Here is a 19,031-nt window from a genome sequence, read left to right as displayed (position 1 = left end):
AAGGGCACTACTGTGTCGTCTAATGTGACTAAAGAGCAATAGGGTGTGGTGTAATGTGAATAAAGAGAAATATGGTGTGGTGCAATGTGAATAAGGGGCTCTACTGTGAGGAGTAATGTTTATAAGGTAAAGTGATACTACTGTGGGATGTAATATGAATTATGGACACTATCGCATTATCAAATGTGAATAAAGTTGCAGTATTGTGTGGCGTAACTGGAATTGGGGTTACTATTGTGTGGCCATGCCCCTTGCCAGCAAAAACACACCCCTTTTTGGGCTGAGCACCAAATGTGCGAACTGTTCCTCTTTAAAATATAGGGGGCACAAACACCAAAATAAGGACTGCTATGGGTGAGGGGCAAGGTCAGAGGCAGAACCAGCGGTGGTGCTAGGGGGCACCAGCCAAAATCTTGCCTAGGGCATCATATTGGCTAGGGCCGGCTCTGCCAGCACTGAGTACACTACATACACTGACAGGAATTAGGCTCCTCCTCAGGCCCAGCACTGAGTACACTACATACACTGACAGGAACTAGGCTCATCCCCAGCACTGAGTACACTATATACACGGACAGGAATTAGGCTCCTCCTCGTCAGGCCCAGCACTGAGTACACTACATACACTGACAGGAATTAGGCTAATCCCCAGCACTGAGTACACTATATACACGGACAGGAATTAGGCTCCTCCTCGTCAGGCCCAGCACTGAGTACACTACATACACTGACAGGAATTAGGCTCCTCCTCAGGCCCAGCACTGAGTACACTACATACACTGACAGGAATTAGGCTCCTCCTCCTCAGGCCCAGCACTGAGTACACTACATACACTGACAGGAATTAGGCTCCTCCTCCTCAGGCCCAGCACTGAGTACACTACATACACTGACAGGAATTAGGCTCCTCTTCCTCAGGCCCGGCACTGAGTACACTACATACACTGACAGGAATTAGGCTCCTCCTCCTCAGGCCCAGCACTGAGTACACTACATACACTGACAGGAATTAGGCTCCTCCTCCTCAGGCCCAGCACTGAGTACACTACATACACTGACAGGAATTAGGCTCCTCCTCCTCAGGCCCAGCACTGACTACACTACATACACTGACAGGAATTAGGCTCCTCCTCAGGCCCAGCACTGAGTACACTACATACACTGACAGGAATTAGGCTCCTCCTCAGGCCCAGCACTGAGTACACTACATACACTGACAGGAATTAGGATACAGCTGTACAATGTCTTCCCTGTCAGAGCTTAGTGAGGAAGGTGACTGACGTCATCCATCACCTGCCCCCTTAGCAGGCTGTGCTCTTATGTGTGCCAGCCCAGTGACCGGGTGCAGAGCGCAGCTCACCACAGCTCCCTACATCCAGTGTGAGGAGAGACAGATACTGCCATAGCTCTGGAGCGCTGTCTCGTGCAGAGAGGCTGCCTGCCGTTATGGCAGTGACCGGGTCACCCCTCTGGAGGTCTGACAGCAGGAGGAATGGGCGCCGGCAGTATGAGGCGCTGCCCAGCACCTATTCCCCCTTCCTAGCACACAGTGTCAGCAGCTGTAACACCGGCAGCAGCTGAAGCTAATGACACACTAATCAGTAACATAATAACCTAATGCTGCCATATGTGCCACAGTACAGAGGGTCCTAATGTGCCTGCGCTCCGACAGCCACCTCTATACCCCACAGTTCCAGCGTCCCGACAGTGCCCGCTCTCCTAGTCACCTCTATACCCCACAGTTCCAGCATCCACACAGTGCCTGCACTCCTACAGCCACCTCTATACCCCACAGTTCCAGCATCCACACAGTGCCCGCTCTACTACAGCCACCTCTATACCCACAGTTCCAGCATCCACACAGTGCCTGCGCTCCTACAGCCCCCACTATACCCCACAGTTCCAGCACCAACACAGTGCCCGCGCTCCTACAGCCACCTCTATACCCACAGTTCCAGCATCCACACAGTGCCTGCGCTCCTACAGCCGCCTCTATACCCCACAGTTCCAGCGCCAACACAGTGCCCGGACTCCTACAGCCACCTCTATACCCCACAGTTTCAGCATACACACATACACTGACAGGAATTAGGCTCCTCCTCAGGCCCAGCACGGAGTACACTACATACACTGACAGGAACTAGGCTCATCCCCAGCACTGAGTACACTATATACACGGACAGAAATTAGGCTCCTCCTCGTCAGGCCCAGCACTGAGTACACTACATACACTGACAGGAATTAGGCTCCTCCTCCTCAGGCCCAGCACTGAGTACACTACATACACTGACAGGAATTAGGCTCCTCCTCCTCAGGCCCAGCACTGAGTACACTACATACACTGACAGGAATTAGGCTCCTCCTCCTCAGGCCCAGCACTGACTACACTACATACACTGACAGGAATTAGGCTCCTCCTCAGGCCCAGCACTGAGTACACTACATACACTGACAGGAATTAGGCTCCTCCTCAGGCCCAGCACTGAGTACACTACATACACTGACAGGAACTAGGCTAATCCCCAGCACTGAGTACACTATATACACGGACAGGAATTAGGCTCCTCCTCCTCAGGCCCAGCACTGAGTACACTACATACACTGACAGGAATTAGGCTCCTCCTCCTCAGGCCCAGCACTGAGTACACTACATACACTGACAGGAATTAGGCTCCTCCTCCTCAGGCCCAGCACTGACTACACTACATACACTGACAGGAATTAGGCTCCTCCTCAGGCCCAGCACTGAGTACACTACATACACTGACAGGAATTAGGCTCCTCCTCAGGCCCAGCACTGAGTACACTACATACACTGACAGGAATTAGGATACAGCTGTACAATGTCTTCCCTGTCAGAGCTTAGTGAGGAAGGTGACTGACGTCATCCATCACCTGCCCCCTTAGCAGGCTGTGCTCTTATGTTTGCAGCCCAGTGACCGGGTGCAGAGCGCAGCTCACCACAGCTCCCTACATCCAGTGTGAGGAGAGACAGATACTGCCATAGCTCCGGAGTGCTGTCTCGTGCAGAGAGGGTGCCTGCCGTTACGGCAGTGACCGGGTCATCCCTCCAGAGGTCTGACAGCAGGAGGAACGGGCGCCGGCAGTATGAGGCGCTGCCCAGCACCTATCCCCCCTTCCTAGCATGCAGTGTCAGCAGCTGTAACACTGGCAGCAGCTGAAGCTAATGACACACTAATCAGTAACATAATAACCTAATGCTGCCATATGTGCCACAGTACAGAGGGTCCTAATGTGCCTGCGCTCCTACAGCCACCTCTATACCCCACAGTTCCAGCATCCCGACAGTGCCCGCTCTCCTACAGCCACCTCTATACCCCACAGTTCCAGCATCCACACAGTGCCCGCTCTCCTACAGCCACCCCTATACCCCACAGTTCCAGCAGCCACACAGTGCCCGCGCTCCTACAGCCACCTCTATACCCCACAGTTCCAGCAGCCACACAGTGCCCGCGCTCCTACAGCCACCTCTATACCCCACAGTTCCAGCAGCCACACAGTGCCCGCGCTACTACAGCCACCTCTATACCCCACAGTTCCAGCATCCGCACAGTGCCTGCACTCCTACAGCCACCTCTATACCCCACAGTTCCAGCATCCACACAGTGCCTGCACTCCTACAGCCACCTCTATACCCCACAGTTCCAGCATCCACACAGTGCCCGCTCTACTACAGCCACCTCTATACCCACAGTTCCAGCATCCACACAGTGCCTGCGCTCCTACAGCCCCCACTATACCCCACAGTTCCAGCACCAACACAGTGCCCGCGCTCCTACAGCCACCTCTATACCCACAGTTCCAGCATCCACACAGTGCCTGCGCTCCTACAGCCGCCTCTATACCCCACAGTTCCAGCGCCAACACAGTGCCCGGACTCCTACAGCCACCTCTATACCCCACAGTTCCAGCAGCAACACAGTGCCCTCGCCCCTACAGCCACCTCTATACCCCACAGTTCCAGCAGCAACACAGTGCCTGCGCCCCTACAGCCACCTCTATACCCCACAGTTCCAGCGCTAACACAGTGCCCGCGCTCCTACAGCCACCTCTTTACCCCATGGTTCCAGTGCCAACGCCCCTACAGCCACCTCTATACCCCACAGTTCCAGCATCCACACAGTGCCAGGTCTCCTACAGCCACCTCTATACCCCACAGTTCCAGCATCCACACAGTGCCCGCTCTCCTACAGCCACCTCTATACCCCACAGTTCCAGCAGCCACACAGTGCCCGCGCTCCTACAGCCACCTCTATACCCCACAGTTCCAGCAGCCACACAGTGCCCGCGCTCCTACAGCCACCTCTATACCCCACAGTTCCAGCAGCCACACAGTGCCCGCGCTCCTACAGCCACCTCTATACCCCACAGTTCCAGCATACACAATGCCGACTGTCGGGGTCCCGGTGCACAGTATACCGGCGCTGGAATCCCGACAGCCGGCATACCGACCACGACCCCCCTGGAGGGAGAATAAAATCACTGTGCCCGCAAGGGGCTCATCTGCGCTCGCCACACTGTCGGTATGCTGGCGGTCAGGCTCCCGGCGCCGGTATGCTGGTCGCCGGGAGCCCGGCCGCCGGCATACCATACTACACCCCTGTACAGCTATTACCTGCTCTGACACTGCTGCTATCTGACTGCTCTATAGCTACATACATATCAGCAAGACACTGATTTTTTATGAATAACAGATGTAATGTTTAGAACATATCAGTATGTCCAAAGTTATTTTTAATTGTAATATTTATGCAATTAGCTATTTATATAGTAAAACAATAAGACGCAATGTATCTGTTATATACCCCAATCCCGCTGCTGTCTCACCTGAGTTGGTGGGATCAGGGACGGGCTCCTCTTCCTTACACTGCGGGTGATACACCCCGTGTCCCGGCTCATCCTGTCATACAAGGACAGAAATATTATTACACCGAGCGTCTATACCAGGAGGATACACAGGATAAGGATATGAGAGTAACATAATGCAGAAGAGATAATGCAGCCAGTCCCGCTACCTGATAATCCTCTATGACAATCCGGTTCTCTTCCTTTATATAATCCCCAGAGTACAGAGGGGTCTCACATCGTCCTGGGGGGCTTCTAGAGCTACACTCACCTGCGGGGAGAACAGACAATGACAGCCATATAGCAATGCTTAGTAATAACAGCAGAACATATCACTGCACAGAGTCACCTGTCACTAGGGCTCGGGTGTAAATCACAGCCCTGCACCGTTACATGTATCTGGGTGGGATGTCACCCCCTGAGGGTCACCCTGACCAGAGACACTGGGGGAAGAATTTATCATCCAACCTTCATGGGATAGATCATGATCAGATGTTAAATGGAAGTTGAAGTCGCTTTGGACCCACATGCAGAGGGAATGGAGGCCAATTATGTCCCAACTGCAGTGATCAGTAACAGCCAAACAGCCGGGAGAGGGGCGGAGAGAAGTGACAGGATAGAATCACACACCCTGAGAGATGTCCTCTTACCCACTGAGTCAGGCAGCTGCGGAGGGTCCATTACAACGTCATTGTGTCCGCCTGAACAGTCCCACTCTGTCACAGAGAACGAGACCTCCACATCCTTACACTTCCCAGGCACCTGCAGCATAGGAGAGCTGGTCACATGACTTACCCCCACACCTAGGAGTACCGTGTAATACATTCCACTGCAGGGCACAATGGCAGACGATGGGTCAGGGATCAATTACCGAGTGCGCCCTGACCAATCACCAGTGCTCCAGTGATGTATCAGTATTGTTACTTTAGCACAACATAAATCAGTCACCAATCAAACGACCTTATAGCATTTATTATAAAACAAAAAAACACACAGCGTTCTCCCTGGGAATATACAGCTTTATGTACAATGAGAGCGCTCACCTTTCCTGTCTCTCTGGGATATACCTCAGTAGGTGCCTGGATATTCCTGTCACGGTTCCTCTCCCCTGTTGGCGCATGAGGCGGAGCCTCCGTGTTTGGGCTCTGGGTGCCGCTGCTTCTGTCTGACACAGGGGGGCCGCTGATGTCTGTCACCTGGTCACCCGACTTTCTCACAACAATGAAATCCTATGAGAGCACCAATATGTAAGATGCCGCCCTATGTATATAATACAGTAACATCCTCATATACAGCAAGCTAATCCCAGCTGTATATAGGCGGATAGCAGCCCTGCACCATCTCTGTGTAACACAGGCTGTGTGTATATATGGCTGTAACCATAAGAGGCAGAAGACACACACAGAGGGATCTGCCTGCTCCTACCCACAATTCCTGGGGGCCACTGCTGTATCTCTGTGGGAAAATGTCACTTTATAGCATAAACCCCTGAAGAAGACTTGTCGTGTATAACAGGCGTGTGACAGGAAAGTGACGCCTCTTATTGCCAGACACAGGAGAGAGTGGAAGACGGACAGGGAAATGGCGGCGACCTGTACTGTGTGTTGTACAACTAACATGGTGGGAGGAAGAAGTATATCATACAGTACACCGACTGCCCACACATGATGGAAGTAGCCAACTGGGGATCTGAATAAATATATATAAGAATGTTGTCAGTTAGCTATGTACCATGACATCAAAGAGACAAGACATTTCTGACACTTGGTGCCTCGTGCCTCAGACATATCACTGATTCATAATGAATTCATGGGTTACATGGCAGTAAGTGCTTGTTCAGTACACAAAATGGCTGCCTGCACGGTATACTGACAAGAGGTGCACTATAATGGAAAGAATGCCAGCTGCTACTACCCCGGGCACTGTCCCCTGTAGTTCCGCTAGTAAATAGAACAGCGAGGTATCTAGCGCCTCTCACCTCTCTAGTCAGCAGACAGATAATCTCCATGGTGAGACTCAGCAGCTTGTCTATGATCAGGTCTTTGTTTCTGTCACTCAGTAGCGAGTGCCGGATATGTTCCAGGACCTGGACCTCCATGGCTGGTCTTCAGGTGACGTCTCCTAAGGGAAGGAAATAAAATGTTCTGTCAGCTCCATATATGTCATTTGCTCCCATAGTCTCTGCCACATAGAGGGAGACGCATCGCCCACCTATTCCGGGCACAGAAGACATCAGGGTCACTTACTGCACTATATACCATCTGTACATGACCGCATCATAATATGTCGCACTGTAATGTCCCCTATAGATAATATGCCGCACTGTAATGTCCCCTATAGATAATATGCCATACTGTAATGCCCCCTATAGATAATATGCCACATCATAATGTCCCTAACAGGTAATATGCCACACAGAGCCTCTCCATCCTGCTTTCTATACACCTCAGAACCCCCTCACATGGCAGTGCAGAGCACCCCCCCCCATGTCATTATACTGTGCATTGTCCATCTTTGTAGAAGAGGAGCAATGATCACCATCCTGGTCTATAGCCCGACCATTGTGGTTATTCTCTTCCCCCCTCTGAGGATAAATGCACCAGTTCTGTTTGTAGTTTCTTACTCTGGAGCCTTAATGACGCCTTATCATAGTTGGATATGGAAATCCCCATCTTACATCGTGCAGTCGCCAGAGATTCTCCTCCTGACAGGTATATACACGGTGCAGTGACATTATTATGAGCACCAGCTAACAGCCAGAGCACCCGCCGTGTGCAGCATGAACAGCAGCTAGATGGTCTGAGCACACGTCTGGTAGCCCCCAGTTACATTCTGTCAGTGAGCTGCTCCACTGTAGCGTGTCGGCCGTCCCTCATGCACCTTTGTAGCCGACGTTCACCTCTCACATCAATGGCGCGCCGCAGTTTCCATATCAGTTATTCTCAATGGTGCCATTTGATACACATTCACTGCAGCAGCACGCGGACAGTTCACAAACTGCGTTGTGAAAGAAATACCGCCACCCTTGGCCCAAAAGCTGACAATCATCCCTTACTGCAACTCAGACACATCGCCTTTTACCCATGACAGGAATGGGTGATATATGTGCAGATGGCCTATCACACACCTTATATACCCACCAAGCCAGCGCACGACCCGTGACGTACATCATGGGCTACACGCTGCCGACGTCACATGTAGGAGGCGGTCATAATAATGTGACTCCTCCGTGTATGTGTCTGTGATCTGGGCTTCCTCTGTCTGACAAATGGTACACACATCTATACTGTACTCAGGCTATAGGTACCCCACACTGCCCCTTCCCCAGCATAGGGAGGACGGCCTATCGGCGGGACAGCATGTCTGCATTCAACGCAGAAGGGTCGCTAACATAAATAAGACTGAGTCAATATTATTTTGCCGCACGTGTCTTTAGGGGTTAAAGATTGCACAGTTACAAATAAAAAATCTGACGCGTGTGCAGTGGATGCCGATAAATACATCAGAGCTGTATCATGGCTTTCACATCAATTGTATTATCAAGTAATAATAAAATTATATCAAGTATTATAAAGTATGTACCCCATCTGTGTCACCCCTGTCTGTCTACCCCTCCCCTTTAGAATGTAAGCTCTCACGAGCAGGGCCCTCTTCCCTCATGTGCTTATCCTTTCTTACTTTAATAATCTTCAACTGCACCACATCCAGCAATCTTCTGCCACCTGATACTTAGTCCAGTGTCATCTGCTGATGTAACTATGTTTATTTACCCTGTACTTGTCCTATACTGTCATCAACTGTAAGTTGCTGTTTTCCTGTTTGATTATTTATGTACTCTGTAATTGGGCGCTGCGGAACCCTTGTGGCGCCATATAAATAAAGGATAATAATAATAATAATAATAATATAAAATCAGAGCTCAATGTCCTCAGCGTGATATGTGAGCGAATCTGCACATGCTGATACTTACCGGAGCCCATTGGACCTTGCTTGTAGCATTTTGGCAGGTTTGTATAACCTCATTATTGTCCTGGCTCTGGATTCATGCACTTTATGTGATGTTTTGTGGATTTTTTGCTCTGCTGCCGTCTTTTTTTGCATTACTTCTGGATGTGCGGGCTCTTTGTTTTGAATTGCATCAACCTCAATATGTGCTGGCACTCTGTTTTATTCTGACTGATGTGCGACAAGTCTTTACAAAATAAATAAATAAATAAATATATGCCCACTCCGACCTCAGCGCGAGGTAATCTGCAGATGGAGGCAGCGTAAATCTCCTCTGTGCACACACACCTGTCCTGTGTATATTGCTGGGCGAGCGTCTGTGTAACGTGAGACATTGCACCATCTCCCCCTGTCCCGTCTCCCCCCTTATACCGGCTAGAGCCATATTACAGGCCACCAGGTCACCATGTAGCCCCGCAGTCCCAAGTCTCCTCTCTCTCTCTCTCCTTACCGCCTTGTTGCCCCATGTTACAGCGCTGTGACGCACATTACAGGACGCACACTAACCATAGTCATGTACAGACAGGGAAGGAGAATCCCGGCATTGCAGGCGGCAGTTCCTGCACACAGTGCAGACTAGGTGACCCTAATAAGACACTGACACCTTACTCTCACCCCAATATAATCCCATTTACATCTCATTACACAGAGCCCCATCCCTGGTAATAACCAATTGCTGCTGAGCTGTCTCCTCTCTATGTATAGCCCTGGCCCCTGTGCTCATGTGACATGGGGGGAAGGGGGGTATAATGCCCTGCACCTGCCCTGTGCACCCTCATACAACATGAGCTATCTGCAGCTCATACCTTACCCTGCAGCAGGATGTGTCACCGGCTGATGGACGGACACTGTGCAAGCCAGTCTGTACACCAATGCGCCGCAAGGCCTGATGGGAGATGTAGTCCTTCCCGGTACACACAGGTAGAACTACAACTCCCAGATATGATGTACTCACGTGATGCGCCTTCTGCCGGTGCCCGGAAGACAGGATGAGAACAAGGAACAGCGGACCAGGGTTGGATATCGATGTCCGATGTTTCAGAACCATCGATGTTTTTCTTTCGGTGGTAGCGTTTTTAGCATTCAGTGGTGCTCTTCCGATGTTTGTCACCATCGAATGATAATAATTCGATGATTGTTTTTGCTTATTCCTAATAGCTATGCCTCCCCGGGCTGCTGTGTCTATCAGGGAAACTTCCTAGGTGCTTTTCAGGCCGTCTCTCTCTCTCTCTCTCTCTCTCATGAGCCAGCTCAGTCCCATCAGTCCCTCCCCTCTCTGGGTTGCTGCTAGGCAACAGGGCCCACTGCTAGCTCTGATTGGCTCTCAGTGACTCAGCCAGCCAATCAGAGCACAGCCCTCCCTCTGCAGCAGCAGCAGTCACTCACACTGTAAATGCCACACACCGGAGAAGGTGCTGTAAGGGCGGAAGTTCTCCTCTGCCCTCTCGTGCCGTCACTTCCTGGTCATGCTCACGAAGGGAAGTCCCATCAGGCCTTGCGGCGCATTGGTGTACAGAGGCTTGCACAGTGTTTGTCCATCAGCCGGTGACACATCCTGCTGCAGGGTAAGGTATGAGCTGCAGATAGCTCATGTTGTATGAGGGTGCACAGGGCATTATACCCCCCCCCCCCATGTCACATGAGCACAGGGGCCAGGGCTATACATAGAGAGGAGACAGCTCAGCAGCAATTGGTTATTACCAGGGATGGAGATCTGTGTAATGAGATGTAAATGGGATTATATTGGGGTGAGTGTAATGTGTCAGTGTCTTATTAGGGTCACCTAGTCTGCACTGTGTGCAGGACCTGCCGCCTGCAATGCCGGGATTCTCCTTCCCTGTCTGTACATGACTATGGTTAGTGTGCGTCCTGTAATGTGCGTCACAGCGCTGTAACACGGGGCAACAAGGCGGTAAGGAGAGAGAGAGAGAGAGAGGAGACTTGGGACTGCGGGGCTACAGGGTGACCTGGTGGCCTGTAATATGGCTCTAGCCGGTATAAGGGGGGAGACGGGACAGGGGGAGATGGTGCAATGTCTCACGTTACACAGACACTCCCCCAGCAATATACACAGGACAGGTGTGTGTGTGTGCACAGAGGAGATTTACGCTACCTCCATGTGCAGATTACCTCGCGCTGAGGTCGGAGTGGGCATTGATCTCTGATTTTTTTATATATATATATATATATATATATATATATATATATATATATAATCTGGAACACCTCCCCCACCATTTGCAAGTCCATATAGATTTGTAGATTTAAGCTTCTTATAAAAGAAAAGTAAAATGGCTGCCGGTGAAGACCTGATGATGCGGCAATGTTAGAGGACGCTATAAGAGGCCTCCATGCTTTTGTTACACTCAGTAACTGTAGGAAATCCCATAATTCCTACATTACAGATGGTGTATAGTGCAGTAAGTGACCCTGATGTCTTCTGTGCCCGGAATAGACGGGCGATGCGGCTCCCTCTATGTGGCAGAGACTATGGGAGCAAATGACATATATGGAGCTGACAGAACATTGTATTCCCTTCCCTTAGGAGACGTCACCTGAAGACCAGCCATGGAGGTCCAGGTCCTGGAACATATCCGGCACTCGCTACTGAGTGACAGAAACAAAGACGTGATCATAGACAAGCTGCTGAGTCTCACCATGGAGATTATCTGTCTGCTGACTAGAGAGGTGAGAGGCGCTAGATACCTCACTGTTCTATTTACTAGTGGAAGTACAGGGGCACAGCCCTGCAGCACTGTCACATGGTGGCCTCCACACACCCCCCCAGGCCTGGTAATAGTAAAGGAGGTGGGGTTGGAATATTACTGTCCGAATCTTACACACACACAGTTTTACCACCTGTTCCCTCACTCGCATTTACATCATTTGAAGTACACTGTATTAGGATTTTCACCCCTTTCTCTCTGCGTGTTGCAGCTATCTATAGCCCACCTGGGCAACCCAAAAAGATTTTTCAGCTTGGCTCCCTCACTTTCAATCCTCTGACATCTCCACCACATTATGGGCGATTTCAATATCTCTATTGACAGTCCACAATCTCCCCATGCCTCTAAACTACTCTCTCTAACCTCCACTCTTGGCCTCTCCTTATGGACTGACTCCCCTATTCATCAGGAGGGCCACTGCCTTGATATTGTATTAATCAGACTATGCTCTGTTTCTGAACTCACTAACACTTCTTTCCCTCTCTCAGATCACAAGCTTATAACCTGCATGCTCTCCTCCATTACTTCAAACTCAATGTCCCTAAAGTCTACCAAACCTCCTCTAACCAGCAGAAATATTAACGCTATTAATTTCTCTGACGTCCTAGAGGATGCTGGGGACTCCGTAAGGACCATGGGGTATAGACGGCTCCGCAGGAGACATGGGCACTGTAAAGCTTTAGAATGGGTGTGTACTGGCTCCTCCCTCTATGCCCCTCCTCCAGACCTCAGTTCCTGTGCCCAGTGGAGACTGGATGCACTGCAGGGGAGCTCTCCTGAGTTTCTCTGAAAAAGCTTTTGTTAGGTTTATTATTTTCAGGGAGCACTGCTGGCAACAGGCTCCCTGCATCGTGGGACTGAGGGGAGAGAAGCAGACCTACTTAAATGATAGGCTCTGCTTCTTAGGCTACTGGACACCATTAGCTCCAGAGGGAGTCGGAACACAGGTCCACCCTGTAGTTCGTCCCAGAGCCGTGCCGCCGTCCTCCTCACAGAGCCGGAAGATAGAAACCGGGTGAGTATAAGAAGAAAGAAGACTTCAAAGGCGGCAGAAGACTTCAGATCTTCATGAGGTAACGCGCAGTGGTAACGCTGCGCGCCATTGCTCCTAGCTCACACACACAGGCACCACAGTAAGGGTGCAGGGCGCAGGGGGGCGCCCTGGGCAGCATTAATATACCTCGCATAACACTGGCAAAGTACTTATATACACTATAAGGGATATATATTTCAGAATCCCCCGCCAGTATAAAGATTTAGAGCGGGAACGAAGCCCACCAGCGGGGGACGGAGCTTGTTTCCTCCAGCACTAACCAGCGCCATTTTTTCTCCTCAGCATACAGAGAAGCGGCCCCGGACTCTCCCTTGCTGTTAGTTAATACAGAGGGTCAAAACGAGGGGGGGGCACATTTATTGGCGCAAATATGTGGTGTTTTACACTTGTAATAAAAAGCGCTGGCAGACTGGGTTTTTTTTGTCTCAGTATACAGTGGCGCTGGGTGTGTGCTGGCATACTCTCTCTCTGTCTCTCCTAAGGGCCTTATGCTGGGTCAGGCCCCATTATATTATTAGGTATCCCTAATATCCACAGGGATATTAGGTATCCCTGTGTGTGTGAGGATGTCAGTACGTCTGTGTCGACATGTCTGAGGTGGAAGGCTCATATAGGGAGGAGGCAGAGCAGATGATTGTGGTGTCTCCGTCGGCGCCGCCGACACCTGATTGAATGAAAATGTGACTTTATTACAAAGTTTGGACAAAGCTGAGTCCAAGGATTAAAGCAGGGAGTCAATCCATAGCTTTTACTGTGTCACAGGGCCTTTCGGGGTCGCAGAACCGTCCCTTTTCACAGGTAGTAGACACCAATACCGACACAGATTCTGACTCCAGTGTCGACGGTGATGATGCTAAGTTGCACCCAAGGGTGGACAAGTGTATTCAATATATGATTGTAGCAATTAAAGATGTTTTGCATATCACTGAGGACCTTTCTGTCTCTGACACAAAGGTCGGCATGTTTAAGGGAAAGAATCCTGAGGTAACTTTTCCCCCATCTCGCGTGCTGATCGCCCTGTTTGAAAAGCTTTGGAAACTCCAGATAAGAAACTGCAGATTCCCAAGAAAATATTATGGCGTAACCTTTCAACCCAGGACAGGTTACGGTGGGAATACTCGCCCACGGTGGACAAGGCATTTACGCGCTTGTCGAAAAAAGGGGCGCGCTACCTTCCCCTGATACGGCAGCCCTTAAGAGTCCTGCTGATTACAGACAGGAAACTACCTTAAAATCTATTTATACATACGGGTGCCCTACTAAGGCCGGCAGTAGCGTCGGCATGGGTGGGTTGCGCAGTTGCAGCGCGGGCAGATAACTTGTCATCTGACATTGACACCCTAGAAAAAAGATTCCATTTTGGTGACCTTGGGTCACATTAAAGACGCAACATAAGATATGAGAGAAGCTGCGAGTGATATTGGGCTTTTGGGTTCAAGAGCCAATGTCATGGAGATTTCTGTTAGAAGGTCCCTGTGGACCTGCCAAGGGACAGGTATGCTGTTTAAAAAAAAAAAAAAAGACTTTGCCTTACAAAGGTGAAGTTTTATTTGGGGAGGGCCTCGCGGATCTGGTAACCACAGCGACCGCGGGTAAATCTACTCTTTTGCCTTATGTTCCCCCACAGGAAGAGAAAACATGGCAATATCAAATGCAGTCCCTTCGGTCGCATAAGTTCAGAAAGGGTCGGGGCTATTCCTTCCTCGCCAGAGGTGGAGGTAGAGGGAAAAGAACACCAGCTACAGCTATTTCCCAGGGACAAGACTCCACCCCGTCCTCTACAAAATCCACTAAATGACGCGGGGGCTCCGCTGAGGGAGTCCGCACCGGTGGGGGCACGTCTTCGACTCTTCAGACAAGTCTGGGTTCAGTCGGACTTGGATCCTTGGGTGGTAAAAATTGTATCCCAGGGATGCAAATTAGAATTCGAAGATGTGCCTCCTCACCGATTTTTCAAATCGGTCTTGCCAGTTTCCTCCTCAGAGAGGGAAACAGTGGCAGCTACCATACAGAAACTGTATCATCAGTATGTGATTATCAAGGTTCCCCTTCTACAGGGGAAGGGGTTTTATTCAAGTTTTTTTTGTGGTCCCGAAACCGGATGGCTCAGTCAGGCCCATTCTGAATCTAAAATCCCTGAACCTATATCTGAAAAGGTTCAAATTCGAGATGTAATCTCTCCGGGCAGTGATCTCCAGCCTGGAAGGGGAGGTTTTTTATGGTGTCACTTGACATAAAGGATGCATACCTTCATGTCCCCATTTATCCTCCTCATCAGGCGTACCTAAGATTCGCTGTACAGGATTGTTATTCCCACGTCCGACAAGTTAATGGCGGACATGATGGTGCTCCTGCGTAAGCAAGGCGTCACATTTATCCCATACTTAAACGATCTCCTGGTAAAGGCGAGTTCAAGGGGAAAATTATTACAAAGCGTATCTCTCTCCCTGAGAATACTACAACAACACGGCGGGATCCTAAATCTACCAACGTCACAGTTGGTTCCAACAACTCGACTGCCGTTTTTGGACATGATTCTGGACACAGAAAAACAAAAGGTCTTTCTCCCAGAGGATAAAGCCCAAGTACTCCAGAACATGGTCAGAGACTAAATGCACTCATTTATTAGGAAGGATGGTGGCAGCCTACGAGGCCATTCCACACGGACCTTTCGGTGGGATCTTCTAGACAAGTGGTCAGGGTCCCACCGTCACATACATCGGAGCCCGGTCCCCCCGGGCCAGTCTCTCTCTCTCCCTCTCCCTCTCCCCCCCCCCCCCCCCCTGTGGTGGCTCCAGAGTGCTCACCTTCTAGAGGGTCGCAGGTTCGGCATTCAAGATTGGGTTCTTGTGACTACGGACGCGAGCCTCCGAGGATGGGGAGCAGTCACACAGGGAAACAATGTTCAAAAAATATGGTCAGTCCAAGAGGGTTACCCACACATCAATGTGCTGAAATTGAGGGCCATTTGCAACAGCCTCAAACAAGCGGAGAATTTTCTACGCAATCCTGCCTTTTCTGATACAGTCAGACAACGTCACGGCAGTGACGCAGGTGAACCGCCAGGGCGGGACAAAAAGCAGAGCAGAAATGGCAGAAGCCACCAGGATTCTTCGCGGGGCGAAAAAGCATGTAAGCGCTCTGTCAGAGGTCTTCATTACAGAGGACACAATCTCCATCTAAGAGAGTGGGGACTTCATCAGGAAGTCTTTACAATGGTGAAAAGTCGTGGAGGACTTCCTCATATAGACATGAGGGCATCACGCCTCAACAGGAAGATTCGGACGTATTGTTCCAGGTCAAGGGACCCTCAGGCAGCGGCGGTGGACGCCCTGGTGACACCGTGGGTGTTCAGTCGGTCTATGTGCTCCCTCCACTTCCTCTCATCTCAAAAATATTGAGAATCATATTACAAACGAGTGCAGACGATACTCATTGTTCCAGATTGGCCTCGAAGGGCCTGGTATGCAGATATTTAGGGACTGCTCTCAGAAGATCCGTGGCCCCTTCCTCACAGGGAGAACCTGCTACTACAGGGGCCGTACGTGTTCCAAAACTTACCGCGGTTACGTTTGACGGCATGGCGGTTGAACACCATATCCTAGCTGAAAAGGGTATTCCAGAGGAGGTCGTTCCTACTCTGATTAAAGCTAGAAAAGATGTTACGGCGAAGCACCATCACCGTATCTGGAGAAAATGTGTTTTGATGTGAAGCCAAGGAGGTTCCTACTGAGGATTTCCAACTAGGACGTTTTCTCCATGTTCTACAGACAGGAGTGGATATGGGCCAAAAGTTAGGCTCAATTAAGGTGCAGATTTCTGCCTTATCCATATTCTTTCAGAAGGAATTGGCTTCTCTCACAGAAGTACAGACTTTGGTAAAAAGAGCGTTACACATCCAACCTCTTTTTGTGCCCCCAGTGGCACCATGTGACCTTAATGTGGGGTTGAGTTTCCTTAAGTCACAATAGTTTGAACCGCTTCAAACAGTTAAATTGAAGTTTCTCACTTGGAGAGTGGTCATGTTATTGGCCTTGGCATCTGCGAGGCGGGTGTCCGAGTTGGCGGCCTTGTCTCACAAGAGCCCCTATCGGATTTTCCATGCGTAACGAGCAGGGTTGAGGACTTGTCCTCAAGGTCTGCCTAAAGTGGTTTCGTTATTGCATGTAAACCAACCTATCGTGGTGCCTGTGGCTACGGGTGACTAGGAGAATTCCAGGCCCTTGTTGTAGTCAGGGCCTTAAAGTTTTATTTAGCCAGAACGGCTATGGTTAGGAAAACAGATGCACTGTTTGTCCTGTAGGCAGCCAACAAGGTTGGCGCTCCTGCTTCTAAGCAGACTATTTCTAGCTGGATCGTTAACACGATTCAGCAGGTTAATTTTACGGCTGATTTGCCGGTACCAAATTCAGAAAAGGTCCATTCCACTAGGAAGATGGGCTCTTCTAAGGCGGATGCCCGAGGCGTCTCGGCATTACAATTGTGCCGAGCAGCTACTTGGTCGGGTTCAAACATTTTTAAAAAAGTCTATAAGTTTGATACCCTGGCTGATGAGGACCTCGTGTTTGCTCAGTCGGTGCTGCAGAGTCATCCGCACTCTCCCGCCCGTTCTGGAGCTTTGGTATAAACCCCATGGTCCTTACGGAGTCCCCAGCATCCTCTAGGACGTAAGAGAAAATAAGATTTTAAACCTACCGGTAAATCTTTTTCTCCTAGTCCGTAGAGGATGCTGGGCGCCCGTCCCAGTGCGGAAACATTCTGCAAGACTTGTATATAGTTATTGCATACTTAAGGGTTAAGTTACAGTTGAGATCGGCCTGTGGCTGATGCTGTTGTTGTTCATACTGTTAACTGGTTATTGTATACCACGTTGTACGGTGTGTATGGTGTGGGCTGGTGTGTATCTCGCCCTTACATAACAAAATCCTTTTCCTCGTACTGTCAGTCTCCTCTGGGCACAGTCCTAACTGAGGTCTGGAGGAGGGGCATAGAGGGAGGAGCAAGTGCACACCCATTCTAAAGCTTTACAGTGCCCATGTCTCCTGCGGAGCCGTCTATACCCCATGGTCCTTACGGAGTCCCCAGCATCCTCTACAGACTAGGAGAAAAAGATTTACCGGTAGGTTTAAAATCTTATTTTTCAACAACTATCTACCTCACTGCAACCACTGCTCTCACCAATTTCTACATTCTCCTCTCCTGAGACTTCTGTGTCGCACCTTAACCAAACTCTAGAAACAGCACTTGATGAGGTGGCTCCAGCTACCCATCACACTCCATGTAGACTTAGATGTCAACCGTGGCACTCTAATACACTAGACACCTACAAAAACTGTCAGATAAAGTAGAATGCCAGTGGCGTAAATATCGTAGTTCAAGTGACTTTCTCACATATAAGACCATTTACCACTCTTATCGTAATACTCTGGACACTGCCGAACAAACATATTTCCAATCTCTCATCTCTGCTCAAGCCTCTAACCCCAAGCGACTTTTAAATACATTTAAATCACTTGTCTCTCCCTCACCCAACCCACCAGCCACTGTCAGTGCGCAAGATCTTGCTTCCTATTTCAAGGACAAGATTGAGAAGATCCAAAATGAAATGGTATCCACAGCAAGTGACCTGCTCAATTCCCTGCCTGAACCCTCTAACAACTTCTCTTCATTTGGTCCTACAAATGAAGATTAAGTATCTGCACTCTTTTCATCTGCCTACTCTACTACCTCTCCCCTTGACTCTATACACTCACAAATAAGTAAAGCTCTGTCTGCTGTGCTCATCCCAACCTTAACTAACATCTGTAATCTCTCTCTGTCTACTGGTATCTTTCCTTCTCTGTACAAGCATGCAGTGATTACTCCCATTCTGAAAAAAACAAAACTCTGACCCTATCTCTCTCTCAAACTACCGTCCCATCTCTCAGCTCCCATGTCTCTCTAAGCTACTTGAGAGACTTGCCTACACTCGCCTCACACACTTTCTTAACTCACACAGCCTACTGGACCCACTTCAGTCAGAGACAGCACTGAGTAAGGTAGTGAATAATCTGGTCACTGCTAACTCTAAAGGCCATTACTCACTGCTTATTCTCCTTGATCTCTCTGCTGCTTTTGACACTGTTGACCCTACAATCCCTAGGTCTCCAGGACACAGCCCTTTCTTGGTTCTCCTCCTACTTACCTAATCGCTCCTTTAGTGTTTGTTTCTCTGATTCCACCTCCTCTTCGCTACCTCTCTCAGTTGGAGTACCTCAGTCCTAGGTCCTCTGCTTTTCTCTATCTCTACCACATCTCTTGGCAAACTAATCAACTCTTTCGGATTTCAGTACCATCTGTACGCTGATGATACTCAAATCTACCTATCATCCCCTGATTTG

General features: G+C 49.8%; 2 protein-coding genes across 12 annotated transcripts in view; one reads left to right on the top strand and one right to left on the bottom strand.

Moving 5' to 3' along the window:
• The window catches only part of LOC134995082 (oocyte zinc finger protein XlCOF7.1-like), a 55,017-nt gene extending 44,879 nt beyond the window's left edge, over positions 1-10,138 (bottom strand). Inside the window, exons 1-6 of one of the 4 annotated variants that reach the window (XM_063951051.1) lie at positions 9,827-10,138; positions 6,845-6,987; positions 5,910-6,095; positions 5,517-5,628; positions 5,037-5,137; positions 4,849-4,921 (exon numbers count right to left, since the gene is read on the bottom strand). In XM_063951051.1, the coding sequence (XP_063807121.1) occupies positions 4,849-4,921; positions 5,037-5,137; positions 5,517-5,628; positions 5,910-6,095; positions 6,845-6,964 (592 nt within the window). In that variant the 5' untranslated portion in view covers positions 6,965-6,987; positions 9,827-10,138. Of the gene's footprint in view, positions 1-4,848; positions 4,922-5,036; positions 5,138-5,516; positions 5,629-5,909; positions 6,096-6,844; positions 6,988-9,682; positions 9,780-9,826 lie in introns of those variants that run through there. The other 3 variants (XM_063951053.1, XM_063951054.1, XM_063951052.1) reach the window with 3 other exon arrangements.
• Positions 10,139-10,281: 143 nt separating this feature from the next.
• Positions 10,282-19,031, top strand: part of LOC134994657 (zinc finger protein 260-like) — a 300,567-nt gene continuing 291,817 nt past the window's right edge. For 4 of the 8 annotated variants that reach the window (XM_063950995.1, XM_063950996.1, XM_063950992.1 and 1 more), the window contains exons 1-2: positions 10,282-10,436; positions 11,417-11,559. In XM_063950995.1, coding sequence (XP_063807065.1) covers positions 11,440-11,559 — 120 coding nt within the window. In that variant the 5' untranslated portion in view covers positions 10,282-10,436; positions 11,417-11,439. Of the gene's footprint in view, positions 10,442-10,526; positions 10,620-11,416; positions 11,560-19,031 lie in introns of those variants that run through there. The other 4 variants (XM_063950993.1, XM_063950998.1, XM_063950999.1 and 1 more) reach the window with 4 other exon arrangements.

The sequence above is a fragment of the Pseudophryne corroboree genome, chromosome 2, assembly GCF_028390025.1.
Source record: "Pseudophryne corroboree isolate aPseCor3 chromosome 2, aPseCor3.hap2, whole genome shotgun sequence".
NCBI lineage: Eukaryota > Metazoa > Chordata > Amphibia > Anura > Myobatrachidae > Pseudophryne > Pseudophryne corroboree.
The sequence above is the reverse complement of the archived record's forward strand: the minus strand, read 5'-3'. Positions and strand labels throughout refer to the sequence as shown.